The 26,444-nt window shown below is 38.5% G+C and overlaps 2 protein-coding genes across 4 annotated transcripts in view; one reads left to right on the forward strand and one right to left on the reverse strand.

The window, feature by feature from the left end:
- The window catches only part of znf839 (zinc finger protein 839), a 39,126-nt gene extending 18,464 nt beyond the window's left edge, over positions 1-20,662 (forward strand). For both annotated transcript variants that reach the window (XM_023799065.2, XM_023799064.2), the window contains exons 5-8: positions 2,423-2,515; positions 11,776-11,928; positions 15,203-15,335; positions 15,478-20,662. In XM_023799065.2, coding sequence (XP_023654833.2) covers positions 2,423-2,515; positions 11,776-11,928; positions 15,203-15,335; positions 15,478-16,310 — 1,212 coding nt within the window. In that variant the 3' untranslated portion in view covers positions 16,311-20,662. The remainder of the gene's footprint in view (positions 1-2,422; positions 2,516-11,775; positions 11,929-15,202; positions 15,336-15,477) is intronic.
- LOC140577523 (cyclin-dependent kinase 2-interacting protein-like) lies at positions 16,458-26,434 on the reverse strand. 2 transcript variants are annotated; one of them, XM_072698949.1, is made up of 5 exons: positions 26,254-26,434; positions 25,761-25,932; positions 20,907-21,039; positions 20,700-20,757; positions 16,458-16,962 (listed from the first exon to the last, which is right to left on the reverse strand). In XM_072698949.1, the coding sequence occupies exons 1-5, from the start codon at positions 26,258-26,260 to the stop codon at positions 16,757-16,759; spliced, it is 576 nt and encodes a 191-aa protein (XP_072555050.1). In that variant the 5' UTR covers positions 26,261-26,434; the 3' UTR covers positions 16,458-16,756. The 2 variants fall into 2 exon arrangements, with proteins under 2 accessions (XP_072555050.1, XP_072555049.1); XM_072698948.1 differs by having other exon boundaries at positions 20,700-20,829; positions 26,254-26,430.
- Positions 26,435-26,444: the final 10 nt, after the last annotated feature.

Below are 26,444 nucleotides of genomic sequence, written 5' to 3' on the forward strand. Positions count from 1 at the left end.
TTTCTGACCATGTCCATCCCTTTATGACCACCATGTACCCATCCTCTGATGGCTACTTCCAGCAGGATAATGCACCATGTCACAAAGCTCGAATCATTTCAAATTGGTTTCTTGAACGTGACAATGAGTTCACTGTACTAAAATGGCCCCCACAGTCACCAGATCTCAACCCAATAGAGCATCTTTGGGATGTGGTTGAACGGGAGCTTCGTGCCCTGGATGTGTATCCCACAAATCTCCATCAACTGCAAGATGCTATCCTATCAATATGGGCCAACATTTCTAAAGAATGCTTTCAGCACCTTGTTGAATCAATGCCACGTAGAATTAAGGCAGTTCTGAAGGCGAAAGGGGGTCAAACACCGTATTAGTATGGTGTTCCTAATAATCCTTTAGGTGAGTGAGTGTGTGTGTGTGTGTATGTGTGTGTGTGCGTGTGTGTATATATATATATATATATATAAAATGAGACACTGGGGTTGTCAAAAATCGATTCTGAGATACTAATCGATATTAAAAATTAGTATCTGATTAGATACTCATTTTCACCATTATTGATACCAACAGTGCGTTTTTCGCTTCATTCGCCGTATTTCACACAGCACAGGCACAGATGCACGCACGCACACGAACACACTCGTGCTGCCCCTCCCCTCAATATCTGCTGAACGCATTCCCGCTGATTAACACACACATACCGAATTGGCCGAACATGGCATATGCTGCAGTTGAAGGAACTTCACAAGCTGCTTTATTTAAAAAAAAAAAAAACAACAAAAAAAAACGCAAAAGTGCCATTTGGAAGCATTTTGCAGACGAACATGGAAAGGCTAAGGATAAGCCTCTATGCAAACAGTGCTACAAAGTTATGGCGACGAAGTCATGTATCGCGTCAAACCTGGTAAAGCATCTGGTCTTTATAAGAAATTTCGTGAGGTCTGTAAAGCTGGCGTTCCAGCAACACTGACCTATTAAACACTTATCAAAAATGTTAACTTGGCCGGCGCACTCCTTAACATTAGCCATTTATTTTATTTATCCTTTATTTACCAGGAAGGTTCTATTGAGATACAATATCTCTTCTTCTAGGAACAAGCAACAAATAAGAAAAATAAGACAAAAGTTTCATATATGTACACACTGAGATGATTAATATTAACACAAACTAAAACACATACAAATACTCAAACTCTCCAAAAATACCTGGAATAAAATTAATTTATATGAAACAATGACACTGTTCTTTAAGCTCAGAGTTTGTTTTTTTAAAACGCATTCAGAGAAGGCAAGGAGTCTAAATTCAATATATTTTGTAATATATTCCACTCGTGGTGTATAAGAACAAAAGGTGGATTTCCTCAGTTCTGTGCGTGTGGTGGGAGACTGAAGGAGAAGTTTAACTGATGAACAGGTACTGTATGTATTAGTGCGGAATGTCAGCAAACTACATATGTACTGAGGTAATTTGCCCATTAAAGCCTTTGCAATAAAAACCAGGCAATGCAGTTTCCTTCTAAGAAAAGGAAATCCAAAGTAGTTGGCCAACAAACACGTTAGCCGTCTGTTATCATTAAGGTAGCGGATAGGCACAATGGCTAATAATAAAATAATAATAATTAATGTGGGAACAATACAAAAATGTGTCTTGTAAAATCCTATAAAATGTGGTAAACGCCCAATCATACAAAAAAAAAATACCATCGTATACCGTGAACCCGATATAACTTTGAAAAATACCGTGATATAAATTTTTGGTCATACCACCCAGCTCTATGCCACCCCGAACCAATGTAGGATAAGCAAGTTGTTTTATTAATTGCTTGTTAAGTTACTATAGGGTCCATCATAATAAAAATAGGATTTTACTTCTGTTAATAATTCCTTTTGAATAATGTCCGGGATTTCCCTCCATACACTAACTCATTCATGCAACAGAACTAAAATCCAAGCGCTGTTTTGCAAGGTCGCGTCACACGTTATGGAAAGCGTTATCAGATCACAAACAAAATATGATTCTGGCCATGCATGACTTTCCCGTCCCTTAGTCACCAGTTAGCGCTCATAGTGGCGGTATTAGGCACTGCCCATTAAAACACATAGGGAGGGGAAACGTTACCCCAGCATGTTTAAATAGATTTTACAGTATGTCGTGATGGCTGCACGAAAATTCGTGAGATCGGGTTGGTCATCCAGCATGGATTAATTTTAAATTGTACCTGTGCCAGAGTATAAACTGGGTTTTTCCTGAGGTCGGATACAAAAAGCATCGTCTTTCAAAATGTCTTGTCAAATATAGCTCCTCCTAGATCAATGGCTTTATTGTAACGATTAAAATTGTTGCCTGAACTAAATACGTAAGCTAATAAACATAAAAAATGCAATTTTGCACTGCTGGTAATTGTTTTCTGTTTTACTTTTTAAGGTATTGCAGCAGTGCAATAATGAAGAGCTTGTGGAGATGGTGCTTCCTCGCTTGGCTAAAGTGATGACAGTATGGGAGTTCCTGCTTATGAAGGTAACACATTGAACTTTTACTTCATATATTTCAATGTGTGGCCCTGTCCATTCTTTTTTCTTTTTTGCTATAAGTATAAGATAGAAGCAGTTATATGTCATAATACTACGTTATATAGGGAAGTTTTTTCAGGATTTGTACTTTACTTTCACAATTACTTTGCCACATTTATAATAGGGCTGCACGATATTGGGAATAAATCACATTGCAATATTTATTCTTTCTGTGATATATATTGCGATATTGGGATTTAAAAAATTCTAATTAGTTCAATAGCTCTATTGCAGGGGTATTCAACTAAAATTTAAAGAGGTCCAGTTAGAGAAAATTTCTTGAAGCAAAGGTCCGGAAGATCATAATGTCTAACTATTTAGTGTGATGTATATTTAAGTAGCATATCAGTTGTATCAACATTGCATGTAATCAGTACCTGACTGTCAAATCAAATTAATTCAGTGCAATTCAATTCGAGATGTCTGAACACACATGTAACAGTTCTTACCTTGTAAATAGTATGCTTTTGTATTTAACCATGTAAACACACTTTTGACGTAGCTCATTTTAGGTTTATAATGGAATAATATAGATTTGCCGTAAGATTTCCTGCGCAAGTCTGAAATCATGAGTGGCGTGCCAGATGCTGATAACGTACAATTTTTGTTTCACCTGAGTTGATCTATATAACAGATAATATTACTTTATACATATGTTAAAAAGCGGAAACTTCCACGAACATGAAATCACCAATAAACTATGTCTATTTATCCAACATGTTATATAATACATACTGTATTTGAAAACTTTTCAGCTATATGATTTCAGGACAGACCAGCCACTCTCTTAGGAACATTACGGATTTTTGGTTGCGGGTGTTCGCTTCGCTGCTGTTATTAAGCAGCCACTCTGTTAGGAACATTACGGCTTTTTGGTCGCTTTGCTGCTGTTATTAACACTAATGGCACATTAGCGCAGACAAAGGGCTGCATACGCCGAACTACGCCTCGCAGTTAGAGGCGTTTGACGTGCATTGGTGTGGGAAGCGGCAGTTCTAGTGCTAAACCACTACCGAAAAGACTACAAAAGCTGTGGCGGTTAAAATAGAAGGGCCCCATCAGGTTTTAAATCATAACTTTCTGTTTTGGCTATCGGTCCAGGTCCGTATGGGACAGCTTCTGGGTCCGGGTCCGGCGCGGTCCGCCTGTTAGTGACCGCTGCTCTATTGGTATAATGAATCATTCTAGAAAGATTGACCTGATTTAGCTCAAATATAATGGTAATGATAACTTAATCAGTACTAAACAGAGCATGAACATTAAACTATGGAAGCTTATCGCATATGAGACTTAACATGAGTGACAAAATAACGCTGGGTTAAATGGTTAGAATGTTTGTGCTTGGTGGTTCGTTCTGTGATCGACATGTTTGTTAGCTGCCGGTGCAAAGCTGCGTGTCGACTCCGTATCCAAAAACCTTTAAATTGATTTAAATTATGTTAGACAGACTTTTGTGGATTGTTTAAGAATAAGAACAGTGTGACATTTGTTAGTTCAGCAAAAACACCAAAAGCGTTGTCCACGCCGCTTAATTTAATTTGCGTTACTTAACATTGCACATCCTGCGATGTGACTATTGCATGTGCGTACATCGCAATGACGATGCTGAAACGATATATCGTGCAGCCCTAATTTCTAAGGCAAATTATGACGTTTTACTCTGATACATTCTGCACGAGACCATCATTACTCACCCAGTTAAAAAAAGTATTAACATACATGAGAGGCAGGGATTAAATTTACCCGGGTACTTGTAAAAAGACAAAACTGCGCTTTGGAAATTATACTATATGTATTTCTGTGAATGTATTCAACTGCACTAGCAGCTGGAATAACTCATGGCTATGCAGCCTTAGTGACCAACAGAAGGCAAGATTCACATTACGCACAATGCAACATGTGAACCTGTAACATAAACAACCATAATTGATCACTGGTATTTATTTTATTTACTTCTAATGTTGAATTGAGTTTATTTTACCAAAACTAATGGGAATAAAGAAGAAGTTGTTGTCGGGGAGTGACAGCAATAAAAGTAGCTGCATACTCCAAACATCCAGACAAAACTAAAAACTAAACACTGGCAAGAACGATCTGTCACATACATAATGACACTTCATCTGTTCTATGCCACACCACAACCCTCGAAGGCACAGAATCTTTGATGCGGCAGACCCACATACAGTGTGTATAGGGGGCAGTGTGGGGCTAAGGGGCAGTTTGGGGCTCAGTGGGCTAAGTCTCTGTTCCGGTGATCAAAAGGTTGCCGGTTCGAGCCCAGCCTCGGCACGTCTGCGGGTCCTTGAGCAAGGCAGGTGGCTCCCCTTCACTGCCAGCTTGCTCTCACCTATATAGAGCAAGTTGGTGGAGGTGTGAAGAGAATTTCCATACAGGGATCAATAAAGTATATATTATTATTATTGTAATTATTATGATTGTTGTTGTTATTATTATTACTATTACTAATAATAATAATGATAATGATAATACAAATAATAAATAAATGTCTTGTGACAAGTGCATGAGTCATTTTAATAAAGGAGACGATAGCCTTTTTAAAATAGAAGTTGATCTCTCTATTAACAGCCACTACTGGTCTAATACTAGCAGCAGCACAGACAAGGAAACCAATAATTTATACAACACTCAGGGTTACACACTAAGGCTACGTTCACATTGCCGTGCTGAAGTGATTCAAATCGGATTTTTTTTGCCTTAATGTGACACAGATCTGATCTTTTCAAGGCTGTGTGGACATGCAAATCTGATCTTTTCAAATCAGATTTGTGTCACTTTCATATGTGGTACTAAATCTCATACGTATCAGATTCGCGGCCATGCGACCTGAATGTGAACGCTCAGATCGGAATTCATGTGGCTTTTTGCTTATACGCTTCCCTGCACCGGCAGCGCGGGAAGGTAAAAATGGAGGAGAGCTGCGATAAGTCAGTGGAAGGATGGCGAAGTCGGGGATTTAATTGATATTTGGGGAAATTAATCTGTTCGAGCTAAACTGGAAGGAACCTATCGTAATAGAGTAGTATTTGAAATAATTGCCAATGAAATGGCACAGCGCGGACACAAACGAACGTGGCTACAGTGCCAAAGAAAGATAAAGAGCCTGAAGTCAAAGTTTAAGGAGGCAAAAGATTCGAATCAACGCAGCGTTCATGGCCGCACAGCGTGACAATTTTACGACCAGCTTTTTACCCGTGTAATAACGTATCAATGTGCACATGCGTGACGTTTCGGAGGACCGATGCGTTCACATTACAATCAGATACAGGTCACTTGTAGTTATAAATGTGAACCGTCAAAATAGACAAATCGGATCTGAGAAAAAAATCGGAATTGAACGATGCGGCTGGCAGTGTGAACGTAGCCTAAGTAAACACAGGCATTCGAAAGTTACAACATTTACTATTTACAACATAAATGCATGAATACACATATAATTTACACTATTTAAGATATGTGGGGTGTGATACAAAGCATGCCAGTAACTGCATAATTACTCTTGCTGACCAACCCCGTGGCATCACATTGTCACCACTGTTATGGACAGTGGGCAAGATTCAATTCAGTTCAATTGAATTTATTTTTATATAGTGCCTTTCACAACAGAGTTGTCCCAAAGCGCTTTACATGGATGCGTGATACATAAAACATCATTAAAGTGAGATACAGAATGGGGAAAAAGGAAGGAAAGAAATTAAATAAAGAAAGCCAGAAGACAACGGAGTAGAGGAACCGAAAACTCCCAAGTAAGGAGAAAAAAACCTCTGGGGGTCCAAGATCAACTGCCCCCCCCCCCCCCCCCCCCGGCATAATAACATTACTGCAAACAGAAAAGAGTGGACATGTTTGCAAAAGGTGTGATTACACAAGATCAGAACAGAAGAATGTTTACCTTGGAGGCCCTACACAAGCAGTGCGTTGAACCGGTGATCACCGTTCATACAATAGCATATTGCTGTTTCTGTTGATTTTGTTTGAAATATGTGGTCATCTTTAGCCATGTATCCCCATTATGACTGACATTTATGTACAATTATACCTTCTCATACCATATAAGCAGTTAAAAAGATTATACAAATGTGTTTTTTTTAAACTGCCTCAGAAAAGTAGGCTAGAAAACTGATCTGAAAGCTAAATCATAAATCTTTCTGTTGCCTAAGCCTACCTCCCTGACTAATAGACATGGGGGGTGGGGATTTAGTCAGTTATGTATTGTGATTTTTTTTGTGTGGCAGTTCATGTATCGCCACACTAACTCTGAAATCGATTTTTAAATTAATTTATAACTTGTATATGTTTGGATTTAAGGTGGGAAAATGTTGCAGTTCCTTTATGATCCTACAGGTGGTGCACTCTAAACTGTTCCCACATTGACAGGCAGCAGGAGCCAGTTATTTTCTCTTTAAGTTTATCTCAGTTTATCTTTCACTTTGAATTTCAAAATTTAAATGGTAAAGAGGTGTTAGACAGATCCATGCTGTATGCAAACTTTGTCCTGTGAAAGTTAAGTATTGTGATAATACTACGAACATACAGGGACATGTTGCTAAACATCATCCTGCAATAGACAAGGCAGTGGGGAAGCATAAAAGCTCAGAGAAGTTTATGCCATGATAGCAAAGCACTACATTTGCTGCTAACTTCTAATTTTAACGTAAATTTTATACTGTTGTATTTGAAGTTGTTTTGCATTGTTTAAATGCTGCCTTTGGTTTGTTGAGGAGGAAAAATATTTGGAGTATGCTACGTTTATTCATGTTCAATTCAGCTGTGCAGCTATTGAATAAAACGTTAGTGGTATGACTCAACTTTTTTTTTTTTTAACATTTGGACCCGATTTTAAAATTCTAAAGAACAAAAAACAATTGGGGGAAAAATGTAGTATTGAATCGGGGTATTCACAGAATCGTAATACATATGGAATCGGCACCTAGGTATCATGATAGTACCGCATCGGGAGGTCACTGGTGATTCCTATCCCTACCGACTAAACCAATAATCGCCAGTTAGTCACTGTCAGATACCAGCACTGGCTTTACTAGTCTGATGTCGATTACTGATAATGTCATATTGCACAGGCCTAGTGCTAGCCCAACATCACAACTGGCACTGCAGTGGCTACCAGCTGTGACCAAGTTACCTGCAAACAGCCTATTTGGTAAATAAGAAAATAACTACTTATTAGTTTTCCTTATTGTGATGCACAGTAACTTATAGTTCTGTATTCAAGGAACTTGAGTGAATTTAGAAGGATAGGTTGCTTTTGTAAGATCATTAGATTTTAATGTGTAGTGTTCTTTACTTTTGGATAATTAAGTATTTTGAAAACGTATTTTTAAAATACGTATTTTTACTTTTGAGTACTCTTTCAATGGATGACTTTCACTTGAGTAAGATTTTGGTGTGGCATCTATAGTATTACAGATTCATTAGAGTATTCTTATGAAACCTCTGTGAAGAAGCAATTAGCATTAATTTAAACAGGAAACATTTTTGAGTGTTCCCAGACCAAAAAAAGATCTTCATCGTTTTGGAAGCCATTAAGAAAAAAATGCTTTTCTTGTTTTATCCTATTCATTTTGTGTTTACAGATTCAAAAGGCTTAATGTAACTTAAAGTACCAAGACAGCCACCAAAAATCACCAAATTTCTCACACATACTGTATATCTGGTCATAAACACTTTCACCTGACAAAAAATCTAAACCGAAATACAAGGAATATGGACTTTATTTTACATTAAGCCTTCTGCTTATAATGGGTGTCAATGGAGAGGAAAACGCTTAACATAGTATAAAGTCCTTATTCTTAGCATTTCGGTTTAGATTTCTTGTCAGGTGAAAGTGTTTATGACCAGATGTGTGTGTGCGAAATTTGGTGATTATTGGTCGCTGTCTTGGTACATTAAACCACATTAAGCGTTTTAGAATGTCCCCACACCGATCGATGCTACTTTTAAAATGGCCCATGCTCATTTGACATGGATGATCGACGATCCTGTGTCCGGGGCGCCGGACCAGTTTTGATTAGGCCCTATGGGTGCTACGGTTGAAAATTGGGAAAAAATGAAATTCAACTTTTCAAAAATTCAAAATTCGTCATTTGAAAATTGAATTCGCCAGAGTGACGATTTCATGCCGTTTTTCTTCGTCTCCATGGGTTCCGTTTTAGTCAATGACGAGAGTGACGAGCGGGAGCGGGAACCCTGGGGAACACCTACCACTAATATGCTACTTTTACAAAAAACTATAAACTAAGCAGCCTGGGTGCTTCTTTAATATTTTCCTTACTGGGGGATTCCCCATTGAATACTTTTTGAGAATTGAGAATTGTGGGTTTTTGTTTGTCCACCTGCCTCGTGAGGATTAACCACAAGTTCTAGTTTAAATACTAGAACTCGTGGCCATAAGTGGAAATTAGCGGGAGAACATTTTAAAATGAATTTGAGGAAGCATTTGGAGTAGGAGTTGGAGTATGGAATAGTCTTCCTGCTAGTGTAGCGCAAGCTAAAACCCTGGGGTCCTTTAAATCAGAGCTAGATAAGATTTGAACAACTTCCCAAATGAGCTTGATGGGCTGAATGGCCTCCTCTCATTTGTAAATTTCTTTTGTTCTCAATGGTATTAAGGTCTGGGGAGTTTCCTGGCCATGGACCCAAAATGTCGATGTTTTGTTCCCTGAGCCACTTAGTTATCACTTTTCCTTATGGCAGGGTGCTCCATCATGCTGGAAAAGGCATTGTTCATCACCAAACTGTTCTTGGATGGTTGGGGGAAGTTTCTCTCGGAGGATGTTTTGGTACCATTCTTTATTCATGACTGTGTTCTTAGGCAAAATTGTGAGTGAACTCATTCCCTTAGCTGAGAAGCAACCCGACACATGAATGGTCTCAGAATGCTTTTGTGTTGGCATGACACAGGATTGATGGTAGGGCTCACCTTTTCTTCTCCGGACAATCTATTTCCAGATACCCCAAACAATTCGAAAGGGGATTCATCAGAGAAAATTACTTTACCCCAACCCATGTACCTTTTTCAGAATATCAGTCTGTCCCTGATGTTTTTCTTGGAGAGAAGTAGCTTCTTTGCTGCCCTTTTCAACACCAGGCGATCCTTCAAAAGTCTTTGGCTCACTGTGCATGCAGATGTACTCACACCTGCCTGCTGTGATTCTTGAACAAGCTCTGCACTGATGGTGCCCCGATCCTGCAGCTGGACTTCTTGGGCACCCTGAAGCCGCCTTCACAACAATTGCACCTCTCTCCTTGAAGTTCTTGATGATCCGATAAATTGGTTGATTTATGTGCAGTCTTACTAGCAGCAATGCCCTTGCCTGTGAAGCCATTTTTGTGCAAAGCAGTGATGACTGCTGTATTAAAATGGATGAGAGAGGGATATAGGGCTCTCGAAGGAACAAACAGGCACACTTAGGTTCACTCAAAAACACTTTAATAAGTAATACAAAATAATCTCGCATTAATATCAATACCAAGCTATCATATTGAAAGCAATGCAAAATAACCTCGTACTACAATGGGTATCAAATAGTGTATATATATTATAGCTAATAATAATAGATGCAAAGGTACAAAAATATATGTAGAAAAGAAGCAATGAAATATAAAAGAAGCAAGGAAACATAAAAGAAGTTTATCACAAGCGGCAATAATTACTCACAAGAATCAATGAAAGGCATAAGCAGTTGCAAAGCTATTTACACTCGGACGTGCTATCATCACCCACCTTCACACACGGACTGGGGAGCCCTTTCAGTCCTGGCAGGAGACCAACACGTGAGTTCCGAGAAAGTGCCGGGCGATGCGCGCTTTATCCCACGGCTGAGCTCCGGTCAGTACTGGAATCTCCCCCTTCCTTTATACTAAATTTAGTGTTGCATGTGGGCAGGGGGTAAGCTGGCCAGGCTCACCCCTTCCCCCCCAGGCAATATGTTATCAAATTCCCCCTTTTGTCCGAATGATGCTGCTTGCGATAAGATAGGCATCCTTGCGCCAGATATCCTTAATTGCGCCATGCCTCCCTACCCCCTTAAAGACAATATAGGGTGCTGTATACCGACCCCCCCCCATCTCCCGAAACCAAGATAAACATTCTGCTTGCCGATCTAACGGCCCAGATGAGCATCCTGGCTTCTTTTTATGAGCCCAAGTTATTCATGGTGAAATAGGGTTTTTTTTTTTTTTACAGGGGATCGGTAAATAACGTGTTCGTGCAGTCTAGTAACATTCGTGGTGAATCATGGACAATTGATCTGAATTTCAGGATGATCAGTCCACATGCGATCAGAATTAATCCACAATTACAACTTCCCAGAATATTATAATAAAAGGATTAATTCCATGCCACGTGGGTGATGTAATCTTCCGTGAATTCATCCTAATACAACTGCACATGTTTCCTTGCAGGTAACCTTGGTTAACAGAAGAAGAACAATGATTTCAAGCACCACCATATTTTTAAAGCTTCCAGTGATCTCCAGCCTTGTCCTTGTCACCTGTGTTAATGAGAGAATCACTGAAATGATGTCAGCAGGTCCTTTTTTTGGCAGGGCTGAAATGCAGTAGAAATGGTTTTTTGGGGATTAAGTTCATGGCAAAGAGGGACTTTGCAATTAATTGCAATGATCACTCATCATAACATTCTGAAGTATATGCAAATTATCATCATAAAAACTGAGCCAGCATACTTGGTGAAAATTAATATTTGTGTCATTCTCAGAACTTTTGGCCACAACTGTAGGAATTCCAAGCCAACCAATCTGATGATGTCACATCCTATGCTAGGACAAGATGGTGCTACACTTGCCTGAAAAATCTAACTTGGATTCCTTATTATTTTTATTCCAGTTTAACAATGTTAAATCTATAAGGATTTTTAGAGTGGGAATCCCTCTTGTAAATACAACTACATCTAGTGTTTCATGTCCCCTCTAAATACCCTTGAAATTTAGATTGTGTACTTTTCCTCAATGTTTATATATAATGATTAGAATTAATAATGTCAGTGGAAAGTATTGACTTCTCTGAAAAAGATCCTATGTTTCTGCAGACATCTATTTGCTGTTCTTCAGCTTTGATCTCTGCTTTTGTGCTGTGTACATTTGTTGCCCTTTAATGGTCTTGGTATACTTAACTCTAAATGAAGAACTACTTTATGCCATTTTGTCATCTAAGGTGGAGAAAGGTTGCCCCTCTAAGCCTCATTTTTCTGATGTGTACCGGGAGTTTGAGCAACTGCATCGTCAAGTGAAGAAGATGGCACAGGATCACTTTGGTATCCACAATGATCCCGGACCTCTGGCTGATGTGGAACTAACTGATCCACAGGTGAGATCTGTTTGGTTTATTGTCCTGTGTTATTGGGCAATAATTGTATTCCCTGGCCACTGGGGAAAACACATGGTTTTAGCTCTGATCACCTGCTGCCTCAGACTCTTGATATGTAAAGCGATAACTCATAACCCATTTGACAGATCTTTGTACAGGCATTGGATGAGTGAGGAACTAAACCTGATAAAATTTTGACACAAACTCCCAAAATTGACACTTGATCCCTTTAAGACTATAAGTCAAAAAGTTCGCAGACTTTACAGAGGCTTTGTATGGATGCCACAGATGAAAATATTACCTATATTGGAGTGGCTACAAAGGGAGGGATGAAATCAGACAACATTTGAACTTGTAAATTTTTTTAATTAGAACAACATTTGAACTTGTAAATGTGTTGTGTTGGCTCTTATTACTGCTTCACATAAAACATTATATGGATGAAAATGTACACCTAAAAATGTACACTTGATCAGATCCAAGATCGTAACCACAACAACAATGGGCAGCAAAATTGGAACTGCAAGACATAGCCAACCAGTAATGAAAATATAGCCTGCAGCTGCAATCATGTGAACACAACCATCTGCTATGTAAACTTTATTCTGTGGTTCTTTTTGCAAAATCCCTAGAAACATTCTACAGGTCAGTCATTCTAAAGCTGTAGGGTGTGAATTTTTTATAATAAAGTTCATATTGAATTTAGATCACTAGCCTAAACATTTGTCAAATTCCGCATCCATAGCGGTCCGGTAGCCTGTTGTTGAAATGTATTGTAGGGCACTTAGCGAAACTTATTGTGGGAAAATTTGTGTGACTTTACCCTGGTCCAGTCTAGTCTATTCAATTGTGGCACATAAAAGAACAGGCACTGATCTGGTCAAGCTAATTACATTATGACAAGTTACACAAAGTGCTTCAGGGGCGAATGTATAAATGGCCTGACCCTGCACTCGGACCCCAGGCTTCGCTGTCAACTGTGTGTCTGTGTGTGTCTGAAAAGGAGAACCCCATTTAACCATTTAGAATGTGAGTTCAGCCATCAGGCCAGATAGTCATTTGTTCGCCAGTACTATTTGCTGTTTTGTGGGCAAGGAAAGTATACTCTAAGTGAAAGAGTTAAATACTTGTAAATACTGTTTTTGTTGATTATAGCTAATCCCTTGTATACACTGCAAATGGCACTTTTCCACTGGCCTACAGGAACCTGCCCGTACCCGAGTCATACTGTGAAGGGAGAAAAGTTACAGCACAGTTCCCGCTCACGTTGGTTTTCTACTGCAGAACTTCCCTTGCTTTATGAGTCTTCAGTCTTACTTCTAGAAGCCTGTTACAAATTGTCTTTGCAGTGCACTTCACACCTGCACTTAATGTTTCCCATTGTTTTTGAAGGTCACTTGATGTCATCCCCTGATTCATAAGAAACTGTTGGATAAGTTGACGGCCATCTGTGCCATTAGAAAGTAGTTTCCACTCACTACATGGCTGGTTTTGGTCGTTCCCAGTTGCTTCTATACCCCCTCGTTCTTGTGTACTGCTGTCATACAAATTTTGAGCCTGGAAACAATGTGCCACTCAGTGTAGCCTTCTGTCAGCAGAACCAGGATTAAACTAAATGCAGATTTATTATTTTTTTTTATGTGAAGTGGTGTCTCTTTTCTAGAGCTGTATTTATACCATGTATTCCTTACAATAATCCATGTACAGAATGCCGGTATCTGCATTTCGACCATTCAGATGGTGATGATGCAACCAGCTCAGTTTGATCACACTTTCAGTCCTGCTAGTAAGCAGGACCGTGTCACGGTGATTGACGCGGGTACGGTTCGGTTCTTGGTGGCAGTGGAAAATTTCCATTAGAATGCTTTTTTGTGTTCAGTTTCCCCCCCCCCCCCCCCCCCCCCCTCTGGGGATACCTGTCCCATATATTGCGCAATCATCCAAAATTGAAAAATAAAATGCTGTGTCCCATTTTGAACCAATATGTGACACCACTTCGTATTATCTGACCACATGATAATGAGCTTGATTGTTTCATAATCACAAACTTTAACTCTACTGTAAGCCTTTTTTGGTTACTAGCATCAGTTAAATATAAATGTGTTAGATGTTCATTGTGCACATGAAGAAAAAACATTATATAATTATATAATATAAATGACCTTTTCAAAGATGGACATCAAAGCATAAAGGAATACAAGTAACCATCTAATTGGTATGGAAAGATTCTGCAAATTGTCATGCAAGTGGAATGTGCAAAAAAAATGAAAAAGTATATGTTCAGACCTACATATCACAACAAGGACTTGGACATTGAGGTAAAAACACATTTATTAACTCTGATATTTCCAGGTGATCCATCCAGTACTTCTAAAAATTGGGCAGGTTGGCGAGTGTGGGATGAGCACAGTTTATATGGCTGGAGCAAGTGAGGGGGCTGTCCAGGAAATACAATGCTGTCATCTCTGACAGCACTGATATATAGTTAAATGTAATGCCTGTTTGCATTGTCCTACCTAAATTTTCAAAGACAAATTTTATTTTAGGTGTAGCTCTCTTGCCTCACTCCTCTAGTGTTAGGGGTTTGAATCGCACCTCTCGTGTGTGTGTGTGTGTATGTGTGTGCGTGTACATACTGTACGTACGTAGGTATGCGTGTTCCTCCCATGTTGTTCTGGTTTACTCCCACAAACACATGAGATTAAGCTCATATTTGACATCTTTGAATTGCCTGTAGTATATGCCTGAATGTCAGTAAATGTGTAACTACAGTGTAGTCTTTGCCAGGGTTCCATGTGTGTGGAATATGCATGTTCTCCCTGTGTCATCATGGGGTTTCCTCCAGGGACTCCTGTTTTCCCCCACTGTCCAAAAACATACTGAAGCTAATTGGAGTTACCAAAAGTACCCATAGGGGTGTGTGTGTGTGTGTGTGTGTGTAAGTGTGTCTTGCAATGGGTTGGTGCCGCATCCTGGGTTGTTCCCTGCCTTGCGCACATAGCCTCTGGGATAGGCTCCAGACCCCCATGCGACCCTGAATAGGATAAGTGGTTTCAGAAAATGGATGGATGGATGGATGTACAGTCTAGTATAGTATAGTGAATAGCTAGTGTGCAGATACCTATAGTAGCCCAGCTAGGAGATAAGCTTAATTCATGTCATGTACAGTCTAGCTAGATGTATTTTAGACTTCACTGGATGGGTGGAAAATTGTTGCTTAGAATTGTTGCCAGGCCATTGCAATAATATATGCAATTCTTTTTTTCTTTCTTAGGAATTCAAGACTTTGCCCCCAGCTAAAAGATTCAAATTGGAAAAGGCTACTATAGAAAGCAATGGTGTCTGCCTGAATGAGAACATGATTCCGGATGTTGCTGTGGATGAGCTGTCTGGGGCACCAGAAAAAGGTTAAAAGAAATTAATAGAAGAATTTAAGTACACCAGATTAAAAATATTGTTTTACTTTACTGGTTTCTAAATGATAGCCTAGCTTACATATAAGGGGGGAGGGTTGCATTACCAATGTTTATGGACTCTCGCTCTCTACAGATACAGACTTGGCAATGAATGGATTTCTGACTCCCGCATTAGAAGCCAAGGCGTCTGTTATACATAATCACCTGGAGATCAAGAAGGCGAACACTGGAGAGAGACTAACAGTCACAGAATCAAAAGAGAGCCAGCTGCAAGTCATGGACCCCCAACAGGCCCAAATGATAGAGACACAGATGGAAACTGAAACCCCCAAGCCTGAAGTGGTTTTCACTACCTTTGAGACAGACTTTACAGAAGAGGTCTTGGTTGAGGAACATCTGCCCAGTACCACAGAGACTGAGAATCCATCAAGCAAGATAGACAACTCAAGTGTAAATACAAGCCCTCCACAACTCATCTCAGTTGTAACTGAAAAAGGCCAAAGTGGTCTTGACATGGACACCTCTGAGGTTTTGAATGAGTCTGATGTTGCAGCTCACATGAGCCATCTTCAGCAGACACTAAGCACAGATGTCATCCCTTTGGACCACTCGTACAGGAGTAATGATCAAGAACCTCAGCAACCTACTGAGACTGTAAATGGCCTGGAGCAGGACTGCAGCTTAGGAAGCAGCATATCTTTAGGAGGCACAGTGGAATTCCAACTGGCAGAAGCAAGTCAGAAACATGACCATGAGCAGATCCTTATACATACAGAAAATGGCCTCATTATGCAGCACTCTGAAGGAAGCCTTGCCTCTGACCGTATTGTTATTGTCACTGACTCCAGTGGTACCACCATGCATATCCGTGCCCCAGAGGAAGTACCACTGGAGACGGTGCAAGCTTTGCTGGGCATTGAAAATGGCCAGACAGAAGGCATCCTAGTCCCTGAGACTCATCATTGACATCTTGCCTATATCTGCGCCCACAATTTTGTTCTGTGATTTTATAGATCTGCATTTTTTGTAAATTTGTACAATTTACTTTCAAAATGGTTTTTCAATATTATCTGTATAGCATTCTGTATGCATTTGTCTGAATGTAAATGAAAAGGAGTTTCAAAGAAATTTTATTTTGAGGGAAAAAAAAATACCTGTGCTATTTTACTACTTGATTACAAATGTTTTTCCTAACATCAGTTAATTTGTTGTACTTTACACACTGAAAGGAAATTTAACAACCTGTGTAAAATGTTCATCTTAATATACACAATTTCTGACCATATTACTTGGTAAATGTAAACAATATTAGAAAAGTGTTAACAACTACAAAAGCATACATTTTCTTTATTGTTGATATTAATCTTAGGAACAAACTCCTCCAACCATTCCTCAAAGTATGTTGTGGAAGTTCATGTCAGCATTCTGTGTCCTGTTTCCAGAAGCAAACTCTCAAGCAAGACTTTATTAATGTCCTCTATATAGGGCTGATAGAGCCAGGATGAGAGAAATACCAAAGAGAGATTTGGGTCAGATATATGCGCAATTTCATTAACAACTATCTGCTTCAGGGCTAGTTCTTGCTTGTAGGCATCAAAGAGCTTTGATGATATATCATCTGAAAAAGAAATGAGAAAATTAAAATGTTTGCCCTGCAGTTCATTGAACTCAACAGCATTCATACTGGGATGGGTCACATGAGTATTATTAGCATGCAGAAATCCTAAATCCCAAAAGACAAAGCATGTAAAGATAGGGAAGGAGGGATTGCTGTTTATTAAATTACAGTTTTAAAAAATGGATCAAATATCACAAACCTCTGAGCTTCATCTTCAGCATAACTCTTTTCCATTCTTAGCATCAACCTTCAATTAATACTTTGGGTAACCATTTACAGTATAACATTTAAATAAGATGAACTTAATGCCAGGGGAAAAAATAGTATGTGGATTCTGTGCTCTATAACCTGATGACCTAAACACAACTGTACATGTTTTGCATATAAAGTCAGCTGCATTTAACACTGGCTTGGTAGCCCAGCCTCATGGTCCACGCTGCCTGGGTTTTGTTCCAGACCCCATGACCCTGACCAGAATACACAGAAGACAGACGGATGAGTTGTTTCTAGCTACAGTCTTAATTATGCCTTGTTTAAATAAGGGAAAACCTTCAACTAGTAGTCAACCTGAATGATGAAATATATGCATTCATTGTATGACACATAACCATACATTATCATAACCTTTTATGGCGTGTCATTTATACAAAAAGTCGTTTGAGCTAATAAGGCCTATGATCTCTTGAACTGCCAGCAGACGCAATAAGCTATCTACAGCCATCGTATATGGCAGGGGTGGATGCAGGTTTTTGAGATGGCCTCTCAATCAGCCAATAACAGTGGGTCCCCAGGACTGGAGTTGAGAACCACTGCTTTATTATTGGCTGATTGAGAGGTCATCTCAAAAATCTGCACCCACACCGGCCCTCCATGGAACAGGTTCCCCACCCCTGGTTTATGGCAACAAAAAATACTTTTGTGAAAGAGGAAAAATTTGCCTCATTTAATATCATACATGCTCTTATTTACTAATGTTGGAAACATTGTACACTTCCGTTTTGGAGTAATAAGCTTTCTTTGTTTCTGCTTCTGGAATAGCAGATCATTGTCCATTACTTGCACACGTATACACTGTGCTTTTGGTTTCTACCCAAAAAGTTCACTACAATAAATGTGAAAGGTTTCCTGCATGTTACTATTCAAATGTTGTGACCATATGAAATTGAAGGGAAAAAAATCGGTTGTACACATTGAGGCCATATAACAATATAAATTCTACTTTGATGTGGTCTTCAGATCATATTCGTTAGTAAGACACTATTCCAATTGTGAAATTATTCCTCTCAGGTTAATCAACTAAAAATAACAATCAACCTTCAAGCCAGGGGTGCCCAATCTTATCCAGAAAGGGCAACAGTGTTTTGGGTTTTCGCTGCAACTCCCTAAATAGATTACTAATTAGAGGACTGATTGGCTGAAGAGTCCTCACCCCTCGGTTTGAACAGCTGACCTAAAGGTTATCCAAAAAACATACATACACACTGGCCCTTTGTGCATAAGAGTGACCACCCCTGCTTTAAGCCTTTCCACAACCTTTGTAGTTTAATGATTTTTCTACCTAACAGAATTGTAAGCTTTGGCTAGACATTTTAAAAAGTGTTTTATTTCTGTAATGATTTCTATGGCCTAAACTTTGCTATGAGTTATGATGATTCAAGCAACCTAATCTAACCTAAGTAATCTAATCTAACCTAATCACTATGGAAATGAAGTTCAGCATCTGCCTATGCAGCGGATGGATGCCATCAGGTAACAAAACAGAGGAACCTGATGCAAACATTTTTAACAGACTGGTTTGTACAAATATCATGATCCAGATAGGTGAAATCTTGCACAGATGTGCTGAGATTGTCAACTTGTAAAAATGAAACATTGTTTGTGCAACCCAAAATTACCCAACAAAGCTAAATGAAAACAAAACCAGTTTTGTCTTCAAACTGTGGTCATCACTGTATCAATTACTGACTTGATCATTACAAAAAAAAAGTGTGAATAGTTGTGTCAGGTATATTTAACAACCCACTCGATGCCATATGTTTTGTCAATAAAGTTTAGTAGCAGAGCAGCTGGAATCTTAAACTGGAGTGTTACAGAACAAATCATTTTCTTTATTTTAATCAAAGAACATTGTGTCAGTCATCGAAGACTTCATCTGCACTTTTCATAGAATCATGGAATGTTTTATTTCATATTGCGACATATTGCTATAAAAGAATGCATTGTTTGTTTTCACCTAATGTGTACTAATATAGAGCAGATTCACTTTAGTTTTCTTTGCCATATTTGCTTAATCTTCTCTCCAGGAAAATTTAATGTTATATGACATACGTATATCACACATTACTTTTAAGAATCATTTTTAGTTGTTGTATTGTTAGTAATGTATTATAACTATTACTTTTATTTTGGGAATGAAGATGCAATATGGTAACATACTGGACTGGCTCCTTTGGGAATAGTTTTGTGCCCAATGATATGTACATTTCTGTTGTTAGAGCTCAAATGTTCACTTTGTAAAAAGTTTATGCATATTGTTTTTATTTAAACTTTTCACAACCCTGTTGTCACCATTTAATAAAGGTATCAGTGCTTTGATAAAATGCCAATACAATAGGGGAGTGCACAGTTCTATTATCTAAATTCACAAAAAAAAAAAAAAACATGCCTGGCCCAACATTGTGACATTGCAAAACTACAGTGCTATCGTAAACACCCCTCCCTGCAACATATTTTTTATATATATATATATTTACTTAGGATCCTCAGAAGATCCTCCACAGGCTGTGTGATAATGAGAATGCTGACTTTTGATCAAACCAGATTTACTTCAGCACTATGTCTTAATATACAGTGTTTCCATATTCTGGATTCTGCTTCATAGTGTATTGTAGTTTTAGTGTAATGCATAGGTAGTGATGCTGCATTAGACATACTGTACGCATCAGTTATGCGCTTATTGATGTTGTGTCATTTCATGCACTTCTTGTACACAACGACCTGTATGTCATTTTGGAGAAAATCTGCCAAATGTAAATAAAACTGCAAGCATCATGATTTTACTCGATACCAAGGACTTGCATTCAAGAGAGTCATAAATGGCAACTGTATTTTATAATACTGAGTATTTTGTAACAATAGCTTACCTAAAACCATATCAAAAGACTGATTTAATGTAAGCCGTATGTTATTGTGCACTATAGCTATACTGCATGAAATAGTGACAGTCTTTAAAATATGACTCAACTGAAATTGTCTACTATAATATTGGGCAATTTTAATAAGGGTCTTTTGATCAGTATTTTTATGAAATAAAATATGGCAGATAAAACAATTATTCATATGACAAAGACTGAAAAATGCAATAAGATAATGTACAAAATGTATAACATTAGAAACACAAATAGAGAACTACAAATGTACAAGATTTTGAGCAAAGTTAAATCACAATTATCACAATTCAATAAAAACAAATGACTAAAAAGCATTCAATTTAAAAAAAAATCAAATCCTTTCAGAGCTGGGCTGGGATTCAGATAAACAGCTCTAGAAATGTGAATCCAAAAGGTTATTTTCTAAGCTTCTGCATTAGTTATATGTTGTTGTAAACATTTAATTTTTTTGGTTTAGGTTTAACATATGTAAGCAATTTGTGTATAAATGTATATGTTCAATCTACTGTATAAAACATCTTTCTTGGATACTTCTGTCTTTTTAATCATTCTGTATCAGGTGCTCACCAAAATGTGTCACAGGCCAAGTCTGGAACAGTAGTGACTGTGTTCCTGATGGTCCTTCCTGGTATGTGTGAAGGGCACAAATTCCTTTAGTACAACAGGACATCTTCTCCATTTTAGATACAAGATGAGTCTAAATTTGAGAGGGAAAGACATTTCAAATTAATTCTTTGCATCACAATTAAAATGGTTATGATTGTTTTAACTCACCATTTTCCCCAAAATGGCCAAAAGTGCAGTGCATCCATCCTCCATGTCTGAATCAAGTTCTGCTTCATTTTCTGAATGCTCAATGTTGACTCTGTTTTCACAATCCAATTTAATATGTGACTTCTTTTCTGACCTTTTTCAAAAATGCATAGAAAATTATTTGATTTTTGTGGAAGTATGACACACATCTGCACCTGAATAACGTTTTTTGGGTTTTACTGTTTAACTGTTTTATCTTCATGAAACCAGCATGGTGTTCTAATGAAATTCTGCTTTATTTGCCATTTGCTGAAGTACAAGTACAGGGACATTGGAATGATTTTCACATACAAAGTGATCAAAATTAGAGAACAACTGATATTTTTGTAGTTGGCGAACTATGAATTTTAAGTTATTCCAACATGAAGTGATATTTAATCATACAGTCGAAGAAAAAAAATTGAGACCACTCTATTTTTAAACAAATCTGCATTTTAAAATCCTGGTCAAATCATGGTTCTGCTGGCAGAAGGCTATGCTGAGCAGTAGGCTGTGTCCAGTTTCAAAATGTCTAAGATAGTAGTACACAAGTATAAGATGAAGTAGGAGACACAGGGAATGACCACAAACCAGCCAGGGAATGGATGGAAGTGACATTCTAAAGCTACAGATGACCGTTAATTTATCCAACAGTTTCTCATGAATTGGAGGATGACATCAAGTGAGCTACAGAATGAGAAACATTAAGTGCAAGTGTGAAGTGCACTGCTAGGACAGTTCATAACACGCTCCTAGAAGCAGGACTGAAGTCCCATAAAGCAAGGAAGAAGCCCTTCATTAATGAGAAACAGAGAAGTACCAGGCTGCATTTTGGCAAAAAATATGTATTATTCAATGACGTACACACACAAATTGATAAATAAGTGAACCAAAAAATTGTGCTGTGGGCTGTTTTTTTCTGCGGCTATATTTCATCAGTGAAAACTATTACAAAATAAAGGATTCAAACTAGAAATTTGAAGGAGGTCTGCAATCAAAATCAGACAAGAATTTCTTAGGCTTGACAGTTTTTGGCTCTAACCTGAAATATCTTGAAATATCTTTTAAACACAGTCTAACTGCCAACATGGATAGACATTCGTCAGGTTGTTCAGATGGGATGGAAGGCTGATGGGATGACCCTCTTAGTAAGGATGGGAATCACCAGTGACCTCCCGATATGATATTACCATGATACCTAGTTGCTGATTCAATATGTATTGCGATTTTATGAATATCCCAATTCAATACTACATTTTCCCCCAATTTTTGTTTTCTGTTGAACATGAAAAAAAAAAAAGTTGAGTCATACCGCTAAAGTTTTATTTAACAGCTGCACAGCTGAACATGAGTAAAAAATACCATACTCCAAATAATCTTCCTCCTCAAAAAAACTAAGACAGCGCTTAAACAATGCAAAACAACTTCAAATACAACAGTAGAGGGCTGGGCGGTATGACCTCAAATCAAGATCTCAATTAACTGAACATTTTCCTTCGATTGTGATTAATGAACATTACAGTTCAAGGCAAATTTTACAGCGGTGCCCGATTTGTACCACTTCCTTTCACAGCATTCATGACCAGCCTAATCCCATTAGTACAGTGATACCTCGGTTCTCGAACTCACTAGAACTCGAATTTCTTGAAAGTCGAACAAACCAGTTTGACCTAGAACTCGATCTGAATATCAGAAGTCGAACCGTGAATGCTGACCTAATATAAATTGTACGCGCCAGGAAATGCGTCATACTACAATGCAATTCTTACTTGAATGCCTTCTTCACAGACTGGACGATTAACCAAATAAAGCAGCACAACATTACAGTAACTAACAATAAATAAACCACTAACTTACGTGTACTATTAGAGCATTTATGTAATTTATTTAAACTTTATTTTACCAGGTAAATTAAGTGGGAAACCAGTTCTCACTGCTTAACGTGATATTCGGGAGAAATAGCAGATTACGCATCGGAACTGCCTGGGATACAAACGTCATGCGTGTAACTAAACTCTTCAGCCATTAAGAGCAAAGGTGTGTTGTCACGGAGGCGGTTCCAATTTGTGCAGCCGGGTGAGAGGTCGCAATGCATCTAACCATAATGCATTGCGTCAGGATCAGAATGCGTTGCTTTAAGCCAGCGCTGTAAACAAGTCGAACGCACCCAATGACCGGACTGGGGAAACAAACTGAAATGCGGACTTAATACAGAGGACTAATGACAACAACCAGAAACAGCTGATCACATGGGGATCCCACACAAAGTTAAGGAGGGGGCGTGGCACACGGAAGGAACGGACGATCAGGGCAGGACAGGGGTAATGTTGGGATAAGATCTTTCGTTTTGGAAGCCATTAAGAAAAAAATTCTCTTCTTGTTTTATCCTGTTCATTTTGTGTTTAAATGCTAAAAAAAAAAATAATAATAATATTTAGGTGTAATTTTGGGGGGCCGGGAACCAATTAATTGGTTTTCCATTATTTCTTATGGGAAAAATTCAATCAGAACTCGAACTTTTTAGGATTCGATCCAGAGTCCGGAACGGATTAAGTTCGAGAACCAAGGTACCACTGTATTTCTTTGCACTACTTAAGGTTCATTTAACCTGCTGCTTGAAAGCGATCCCCACCATTCCAGCCCGATCTCCACTAGCCCAGAATATCAGCCAGATACTCCGATTCTGGATTTGTAGGCTTCTTCTGCAATAAAAATGTAGCCTCTCTCTAAATTTGAACACAGTGCACAATAGCTTTATATGTATGCATACAATATTCTTAATTCTAAAAAGACTGTACAAGAGGAATATTTCAAGAACAAGTCCTGCGGCACATGAAGCACAGTAGTCTTTATGCTGCAGTTGAATTGACATCATCCACTCAAATTGTTGAAGCGCGTAATAGGTTTGTATTTCGAATGTCAAGTGAATGTTGAATATAGGCTAAAACTAACTTTACCTTGCTGTATTTTGCGACACCATAAAATAAACGATAGAACGTAATATAAATTTTTATTTTGCCTTCTGATATACACTCACCTAAAGGATTATTAGGAACACCTGTTCAATTTCTCATTAATCCAATTATCTAATCAACCAATCACATGGCAGTTGCTTCAATGCATTTAGGGGTGTGGTCCTGGTCAAGACAATCTCCTGAACTCCAAACTGAATGTCAGAATGGGAAAGAACGGTGATTTAAGCAATTTTGAGCATGGCATGGTTGTTGGTGCCAGACGGGCCGGATTTCACAATCTGCTCAGTTACTGGGATTTTCACGCACAACCATTTCTAGGGTTTACAAAGAATGGTGTGCAAAGGGAAAAACATCCAGTATGCGGCAGTCCTGTGGGCGAAAATGCCTTGTTGATGCTAGAGGTCAGAGGAGAATGGGCCGACTGATTCAAGCTGATAGAAGAGCAACTTTGACTGAAATAACCACTCGTTACAACCGAGGTATGCAGCAAAGCATTTGTGAAGCCACAACACGCACAACCTTGAGGCGGATGGGCTACAACAGCAGAAGACCCCACCGGGTACCACTCATCTCCACTGCAAATAGGAAAAAGAGGCTACAATTTGCACGAGCTCACCAAAATTGGACAGTTGAAGACTGTAAAAATGTTGCCTGGTCTGATGAGTCTCGATTTCTTTTGAGACATTCAAATGGTAGAGTCAGAATTTGGCGTAAACAGAATGAGAACATGGATCCATCATGCCTTGTTACCACTGTGCAGGCTGGTGGTGGTGGTGTAATGGTGTGGGGGATGTTTTCTTGGCACACTTTAGGCCCCTTAGTGCCAATTGGGCACCGTTTAAATGCCACGGCCTACCTGAGCATTGCTTCTGACCATGTCCACCCCTTTATGACCACCATGTACCCATCCTCTGATGGCTACTTCCAGCAGGATAATGCACCATGTCACAAAGCTCGAATCATTTCAAATTGGTTTCTTGAACATGACAATGAGTTCACTGTACTAAAATGGCCCCCACAGTCACCAGATCTCAACCCAATAGAGCATCTTTGGGGTGTGGTGGAACGGGAGCTTCGTGCCCTGGATATGCATCCCACAAATCTCCATCAACTGCAAGATGCTATCCTATCAATATGGGCCAACATTTCTAAAGAATGCTTTCAGCACCTTGTTGAATCAATGCCACGTAGAATTAAGGCAGTTCTAAAGGCGAAAGGGGGTCAAACACCGTATTAGTATGGTGTTTCTAATAATCCTTTAGGTGAGTGTATATCGTCATATCTCACAGCTCTATACGTGACTATCTTGCCAAGGAAGGGATTCAAACCAGTGACCTTCCAATCACAGTCACGTAGGCCTAACCCACTGAGTCATAAACTGTATATTCATTCACTTTTGTTTTTCAATCATTTAGTCACATATTACATTTCATTTTAAAGGAGATTGTGAAGATTGCTAAGGTGCTGTTATATTTCACAAAAACTGAAGCAATAAGAATAATTTTCATAGTAAGTCCTGGCATTGATACTGACTGTATGCCAAACCTGTATGCCACTACCAAGCATCTTAATACATACTAACACTAAACTTGATATAAAATAGAGTGTATTGCAGTATCTGCTTATAAATATAACAGTATTTCGTGTCTTAATGGTCTACATGGTGGGAAAAAAATTTAGATTTATGACACAAACTTAATAACCTGAAAGGAAATAATGTGTGATGCGTTTTGAATCTGCTATCTAGGATATCAACATCTCAGACATTTGAATTGTTCAAACACTGACAGCACTATCCAAGGACATTTTAGTGAGAAAGACTATCTTTGCTATTTCATGAGTGAAAACGCATCATACGTACCTTTTACTTATTTCCAAGTTTACAATTTGACTTGCGATCGAAAAGCCTTCGTCATTTAGTCGTTCCCATTTAAAAATAAAATTATGCAAATCAGCTGCGATGTTTTTCAATTTCCTTACGCTGCCAGTTAGACATGGTTTTCTTGCTGATGAAACGACACCTGGCTGTTTATCTGAAAGGGGGATAATAATCTGTAGCTCACTGTTGATTACCGTTACCAGCATAAAGAATCCGCCGATACTATATCATCGACAGAAATAATATTTAAAATAGTAATAATAGTAGCGTGTATATATATATATATATATATATATATATATATATATATATATATATATATATATATATATATATTAAACTGATATATCTAAAGACATTTAAGACGTAATGACATATGCTATGCATCATCTGATAATATAAATTACACGTACAGATTCGACTAGATAATCAGGAAGAAAACTAAAAACTTTCAATATTGTTCCGTTTCACTCACTTTCCATCAGACAAAGATTCCTCCAGCTTATGAGATCCCGAGACTAATATACAATCCGGGTTGCTATGAGAGATTGGTTTTTAACTGAATTATCCTCTAGATTGGTTGAAAGTACCGACCTCGTCCCATTCAGCACACTTCCGGCCAAGCGCGCAGAGATACGACGGTCTGTGGCGATATGTTGACGTAAG

This window comes from Paramormyrops kingsleyae, chromosome 14 (assembly GCF_048594095.1).
Source record: "Paramormyrops kingsleyae isolate MSU_618 chromosome 14, PKINGS_0.4, whole genome shotgun sequence".
Lineage (NCBI taxonomy): Eukaryota > Metazoa > Chordata > Actinopteri > Osteoglossiformes > Mormyridae > Paramormyrops > Paramormyrops kingsleyae.

What these genes read in the sequence shown, in the direction of transcription:
- LOC140577523 (XM_072698948.1), bottom strand. An exon ending in AACTTGGAAATAAGTAAAAG is followed by an intron (nt 21,040 to 25,760) that starts GTACGTATGATG and finishes TTTTTGAAAAAG; the next exon opens with GTCAGAAAAGAAGTCACATA. An exon ending in TGGCCATTTTGGGGAAAATG is followed by an intron (nt 20,830 to 20,906) that starts GTGAGTTAAAAC and finishes TCTCAAATTTAG; the next exon opens with ACTCATCTTGTATCTAAAAT.